The sequence below is a fragment of the Arachis ipaensis genome, chromosome B08 (assembly GCF_000816755.2).
Source record: "Arachis ipaensis cultivar K30076 chromosome B08, Araip1.1, whole genome shotgun sequence".
NCBI classification, from domain to species: domain Eukaryota; kingdom Viridiplantae; phylum Streptophyta; class Magnoliopsida; order Fabales; family Fabaceae; genus Arachis; species Arachis ipaensis.
In genome coordinates, this window is record NC_029792.2 from 84,585,221 (window position 1) to 84,592,723 (window position 7,503).

General features: G+C 38.1%; 1 protein-coding gene across 1 annotated transcript; it reads right to left on the reverse strand.

Moving 5' to 3' along the window:
* LOC107611178 (GATA zinc finger domain-containing protein 14-like) lies at positions 5,290-6,060 on the reverse strand. Its single transcript, XM_016313133.1, has one exon. It carries the CDS (start codon positions 6,058-6,060, stop codon positions 5,290-5,292), a length of 771 nt encoding a protein of 256 aa, XP_016168619.1.

Below are 7,503 nucleotides of genomic sequence, written 5' to 3' on the forward strand. Positions count from 1 at the left end.
CCTTTGTTCTGAATTTGGAAAACTCATGACAAGTGAATTTGACATGTGTATGATGGGTGAACTTAATTTCTTCCTTGGGCTGCAAATTAAACAAACTGAAAAAAGTATTTTCATTCATCAAGAGAAGTATGCCAAGGAATTAGTAAAGAAATTTGGTATGGAAAATGCCAAACCCATGGGAACTCCCATGCATCCTAATTCTAAATTAGATAAGGGAGAAACTGAGAAAGATGTTGATGAGACTAGGTATAGAGGAATGATTGGCTCTCTTATGTACTTAACTTCCTCTAGACCCGATATTGTGCAAAGTGTTGGATTGTGTTCTAGGTTCCAATCCAAACCAAAAGAGTCACATCTTTCTACAGTTAAAAGGATCATTAGATATGTTCATGGCACATCCAATTTTGGTCTTTGGTATCCTAAGATTGATGATTTTTCTGTAGTTGGTTATTGTGATGCAGATTTTGCTGGTGATAGAGTTGATAGGAAGAGAACCTCGGGTTTATGTTGCTTCCTTGGGAAGTCCTTAAATGTATGGTCAAGTAAGAAGCAACCAACAGTGGCCCTTTCCACTGCAGAGGCTGAGTATATAGCTGCTTCTTCTTGTTGTTCTTAGCTTTTATGGTTAAAAACGCAGCTTGCTGATTACAAATTAAATGCTGAAAATATTCCTCTGCTGTGTGATAATATGAGTGCCATTAATATTTCTAAAAATCCAGTTTTGCACTCTAGGACTAAACATATTGAAGTGAAATTTCACTCAATAAGAGAACATGTCCAAAAAGGGGATATTAGTATTCAATTTGTTAAATCAGAGGAGCAATTAGCAGATATTTTTACAAAACCATTAGCTGAGGATAGATTTTGCATGCTTAGGACTTGTCTAGGAATTTTGAGTTATGATTCCTTGTTTGAAAAATGCTGATGTATTTGCTGGAGCTTTTTGTCTCATAAACAGGCATGAGACAATTCTGGGCAGGTGATGAACGTTTCCATCACGTCAACATGTTCTGGGCTTGTTTCAAATAAATCTCAATCTGGGCCAAACTCAATATTCAGATCAAGAGTGGTCCAAATGTGTTTCATTAATTTCATATCACCTCAAGGCCCAAATATGAATGTTACAATCTTGTTTGTTAGTTTTTGATGAATTGTGTGTTTCATAAAAGGCTTTCACTAAATGTTTTGTGGCCCAAAAAGTGTTTCAGGTTAATTTTGTTGTTTTTCAAAATTTTAAAATTAATTTTTAAATTTTTTTAATCAAATAAAATCTTTCTTGAATGAGGTCATGTCTTTTCAAGTCTTTTCAAATGGGATGCAGTTGCATGGTTTTGGAAATTTGCTTTTGGGTACGGTTACCAACACTCCCTCTCTTCCCTCCATTACTCCTTCTTTATCCCTTCGGTTTTCACCACTACCCACATTACTCTCTTTCTTCTTAAATCAAACATCACCAAATGAGGAAGAAAACCATAGCACACAAGCCTCCTCGAGAAAAGGTGTATAAACTTCCATCTAAACCCTCCACTCGCTCCCAAGACCGCACCTTCACACCTTCACTATCTCCTCCTACCTCTCCTCCTCGCACTGCACCCATGGCACGAACTAAGACTACACCAAGGTACCCTGCTCCTGCCAAGCCGACGCCACCACCTAAGACGACGCCCTCCAAACCGAGCTCTTCGAAACCTAGCTCATCCAAAGGGAAGCGTCCTGCTGTTGCAGAACCTGTTCCTGAGACAGAAAAACCTAAGTCAAGGTCTATCCCTGTTCGATCACAAAGAGGTAACCCTCATCGCCCTCTCACATCTATTAGAGAACCAGACATTGATCCTTTTGCTCACAAATCACACTACATGACATCTCACTCAGAATTTAACCCCCATCATTTCAAATCTGCCATGAACCATGATTTTTATGAGGGAGTCGTTCAGTATCGTACTCTATATCCATCTTTTCTGGCTGATTTACCTGATTTGAAAAAGAAAGGTTTTTCTTTTGTTGAAAATTTGGAATTTTTAGACTGGAATCACCTTTTCAAAATCAAAAAACCTGTATATCCTCAGTTGGTCAAAGAATTTTATGCAAACATGACTTACCATGAAGGAAGTGTGCATTCGTATGTTAAGGGCAGAGACATTATCTTGAATAATGAAACTATCAGTAACTCCTTGAAGTACACTGATGTTGGGCCGTGTGCTTATACCTCTGTGAAATGGGATGAAGGTGTTGGTATTTCTTACCATGATGCTTTGGCTCACATTTGTGAACATGTTTCCCTAATTGATGGCATCACACCCACTCACAAAGTCCTGGGATATGAACGTGCTCAGTTGCACCGAATTGTTAAACACATCTTGATTTCTCAAAGTGGTTCATATCAAAGGGTCTCTTACACTGACACACTTGTTTTGTATGCCCTAATCACTAAAACAGAAATCTTTTTTGCCTACTTGATGGCTAGATACATGTTTAATTCTGTTAGAAGTATAAAAGATAAAGCACTACCTTATGGCATGTTTTTAACTTGCATATTTGAGAATTTTGGTGTTGACCTGTCAAATGAGGATTATGAAAACAGACATTCATACCTAAAAGAGGGTGGTTCAGTGAAACAGCAAAAAGGACCAACTCGATCTGAGAGAGTGGTTCTAGATGATGATGATGAAGAGTTCATTCCAGATGATTCTACTGCTCCTTCCACTGAGGGTACTTCCATCTCCACTGGGAAGAAATCTACTCTACTGAATGTGGTCAGGGATGTTGCTCAAGAGTTTATCTCCCAATCGAATCACTTGATTGAATTGAGCAAAGAGAAAAGGAAGCTGGCTAGCAAGCATGAGAACTTTCTGAAGAAATCAAGGGATAGGGTGGCTGTACTGATGACTTTCATTGACAACCTTCAAAATGATGAAGACATTGCCACGGATGTTGAAGAGGAAGCTGCTTCTTGCTTCTTTTTGTCTCATGAATTCTGCTTCTTTAGTACTTTTGAACTGTTTCCTTTTGGATGACTGTAATAACTCTGGATATTACTGCACCTTTGGTAGTTTAGTTAGTATTTTGGACTGGGCACTAACCTTTCTTGCAGGGTTTATAGTGATGTTTTTGTTGATCTTGCCAGTCGTCCACCCTTGATGACAAAAGGGGGAGTAATAGTAGGATAAGCATATTTTGGGGATAAGCATATTTTGGGCTGATTATGTGATGTTGCTCATTTGATATTCCCTGTACAAGAAAAATTGTGCATAGCTCTTCATTATGCTCTCTTTAAGAACAATGTGAAACAGGAACAAAGAGGAAAGCATAAATCCAGGGGGAGCAACATAAAAGCAAATAACAAAAATCAAAGGTTGTTTCTAAACCTTACTCAAACTCATTTACTTCCTTTTTGATTATTGCTTAAATCATGTTTGTCATCAAGGGGGAGATTGTTGAGTTAAGAAATTAACTAAATTAATTAATGATGACAAACATTATTTTTGGCAAAATAAATAATTAGAGTTATTTAATTAATAAGTATATGTTGCTAATTATTTATTATATGTTGCAGGCCAAAATCTGATTTACAGCCCAATTTGAATGGAAAATAAAACAAGGCAAATGGGCTGAAAGGCAAGTGTGAATAAAGGCAAGCCCAAGTCATTCATTTCAAACAAAATTCATCAAAGAAGCATAGCAAAGCACCAACGGGCTAAAGTAGAGAAGAACCCGATCCAAGCCTGAAATTATTTTTCAATTTCCCACCATCTTGCTCCAACCAAAGCAACGTTCCTCTCCTCTCTAATCAAGTCACATCAAGACTTCAGAAAAGTAAGAAAGAGAATGAGAAGAAAAGCTTCCTCCATAAGCCAGTAACCAAAGAAGCAAGAAAGAGAAAATCTAAGCTTGAAGCACAGAAGCTAAAACAGAAAATCTAATCCAAATCAAGCTTAAGTTAAAGGTAATCCATCTCATCTTGCATGCATCAGATCTTCATCCCTTCTTCCCAACTCTCTGCACAATCCGAAAATGGCATTCAAGAAAAAGTTGATCTCTGTTCTTCACTGCTACAAATCCACGGTCACAAAAGATTCTTGGGGACCAAGTTGCATCTCTATGGTTCAGATTTGGTTGACCATTGGAAGACAATCTCGGTTAATCCTACATGGCTTTCGATCAAGTTAGAGAAGTCAGAAGCAAAGATCCTACTTTGATGTTTGAGAAGAAAAAGTGAGCTGGTGGGTTGGTGAAGCTCAAGGTTCAAGGTGTTCACCTTGGAGGAAGAACCAAGCAACATGCAAGGAGATAAAAAGAAGCTTGCTGTTCATTCAGAGGTAAGGAGAGAAAACCAGTGAATAGAGGTTTTGTTCTGAGAGAGCTCTTTGAAGAAGTTCAACTAACTGGACAGTGTAACCTAATCAAAGGTGCATTCCGCCAGTATGAAGAACTAAATCGGAGGCTTGCTAATCTGGTTTTTCGCATAGCACAGAGGCTGTTGATGAAGTCAATCTCCTTCATGTTTTACTGATTGTAATGTACTTTTCTATGTTTATCTTTCTGTAATTTCTTGTGAGAAAAGGCATTGTGAGAAAACTCAAGTAAAAGCCATGAGTGGAAAAAGGCTGAGTGAAACACTTGAGAGAAAAGCCTAGAGTTATTTTCAGATTTCTTTAGGTGTGTTTATGTCTTGTATCTTGTACCTGTGAGGTATTCCTTTCTTAGTTGGGTTAGCACTAAGAGTGAATAGTTAGGTATTAGCATAGCCAATGTCAATTTAGGTTAGAACTTGAGAGTGAAAGGATTGGGTCAATCCTGTGTTATTGGTGTATGTAATGCTGTTAACTATAGTGAAATTCTTCCATAGTTGTAGAGGAGACTGGATGTAGGTTGCATAGCACAAGGCAACTGAACCAGGATACATGCTGGTGTTAGCTTTTCTCTTCTCTGCTGAGTTTTATTTTCTGATATTCATGAGACAAAAATAAATTGTCTCATAAATTTCTGTTGCTAAGTTAAAACAGAATCAGAATTGCAAATCTGTTTTAAAAGGGTAACAACAGCAACTAAAAGGAAGGCATAGATTCAACCCCCCTTCTCTAAGCCTACCACAACCTTCACATATCAAGGCATCGAATGAAATTAAAGTGAATTAAAATCACCAATTTTAGAGCCTAAAAAACATGTTTTCACATTTAAGCACAAATCAAGGGAGAATTGCAAAACCATGCTATTTCATTGAATAAATGTGAGAAAAATTGATAAAATTCCCCAAAATAAGCACAAGATAAACCACAAAATTGGGGTTTATCACTCTTCCATGACTTGCTTTTCCTTCTTTGAAACTTGAGGTTCTTCTTCCTTCTTCTTTGGCTCTTCCTTATCCTTATCTTCAATTGCCACTTCACTGTCAACTTTGTCATCTTCCAGTGTCCTTCCACTTCTGAGTTGAATTGCTTTACACTCTTCTTTGGGATTTGAGATGGTATCACTTGGGAAAGTATTGGTTGGTCTCTCTGGCTGTTTGGACAATTGTCCTATTTGTCTTTCCAGGTTTCTCAGTGAGGCTTCATGATTCTTATTAGCCAACTCTTGATGCTTCATCATTTTCTCCATCATCATCTCCAAATTAGAGATTCTTCGGGATTCTTGGGGTAGTTGTGGCTGAGTATGGGATGTGGATAGTGAATGAAAATTTTTATGGTTAGTTGATGGGTTATTTGGTGGGTAGTAAGTGGATGCAGGGTGATTATTTTGTAGTTTTCTATATGGATTTTGGTTAGTGTTTTGATGGTTCTGGTGGTTTGTATTGCGGGAGTTGTTTTGGTTGGAGCTCCTTTGCCATGAATTTTGGTTCTGGTTGTCTCCCCATCTTAGATTGGGATGGTTCCTCCAAGAGGGGTTGTAAGCGTCTCCATGAAATTCATTCTGCCCAGCACCTTGGTTGTGCATATAGTGAACTTGTTCTGGCTGCTGCTCTTCATAACTCTCTTTTTGTTGTTCCCATCCAGCTAGTGGTTGATTTGCAGTGCTCACTGCAGCTATTTGAAGACCATCTATCCTTTTTGCTATCATCTCCATTTACTACTGGATTTGTTGGTGCATCATTTTATTCTGTGCCAAAATAGTATCTACACCTTCCAACTCCAACACACCCTTCCTTTGAGCTGGTTGGTGTTGTCTTTGATGAGCATAAAAGTATTGGTTGTTGGTCATAGTTTCTATGAGATTTTGGGCTTCCTCAGCTATATTCATGAGCTGTACTGAACCTCCTGCTGAATAATCAAGAGCCTCTTGAGCTTTCAAAGTCAATCCTTCATAGAAATTTTGAAGTCTGTCCCATTCACTAAACATCTCAAGTGGACACTTCCTGATCAAGGCCTTGTATCTCTCCTAAGCCTCATAAAATGATTCTCCATCCATTTGAGTGAATGTTTACACTTCTGTCTTCAATCTAATGATCCTCTCAGGTGGGTAGAATTTGGCGAGGAATTTGCTCACTAATTCATCCCAATTGTTGATGCTTTCTTTGGGAAATGTCTCTAGCCATTGAGATGCCTTATCCCTCAAGGAGAATGGAAATAGTAGCAGTTTATATATATCAGGATGAACACCATTTATTTTAATAGTCTCACAAATCTTGAGGAAAACTGATAGGTGTTGGGTCGGATCTTCAAGGGGGCCTCCTCTATAGAAACAATTGTTTTGCACCAAGGTGATAAGTTGAGGTTTCAACTCAAAGTTGTTTGCATGAACATTAGGAGTGAGTATACTGCTCCCACAATTTCTTGGATTGGGGAAGGTATATGATGCTAGAACTCTCCTTTGAGGCTGGCCATTGTTGTTGGCCACCTCTTCTGGTGGATTGGGGAGGTTACCCTCCATTTCTTGGTCTCCCTTTTCTGATTCTTCTTCTCCAATAACTCCCTTCCCTCTTGCTTCTCTTCTCAATCTCAAGAATGTTCTCTCTGGCTCAGAATCAAAAGAGGTAGATGCACCTCTTCTTCCTCCTGGCATAAAACACAAACAAACCAGAAACTAAAAATAAAGCACTCTATTGCTAGAGTGAGGTTAAGGTTAGCTTAAACAAAATCTCAAACAGTTAGTGTGCTTAACAAAAACAAAGAAAAGTGCCTGATCTAGATTATCACCTACTTAATGATTGTCAATCTAAATCAATCCCCAGCAACGGCGCCAAAAACTTGTTGAGGGAAAATCAATTCCACACAAATTCACCGAAAAGTGTACCGGGTCGCATCAAGTAGTAAAACTCACAAAAGTGAGATCGATCCCACAGGAATTGATAGATTGAGCAATTTTAATTGGGTGATGAATTTAGTTAAGCAGACAGTTGAAGATTTGAGTGAAATTTGATGAGCAGAAAGTAAATTGCAAGAAGCTAGAAAGCAGGATGTAAATTGACAGAATCTTAAATTACAGAAGAAGTAAATTACAGAAACTTAGTGAACAAGAAAGTAAAAGAGCTGAAACTTAAATTGCAAGAAAGGTAAATAACTGAATCTT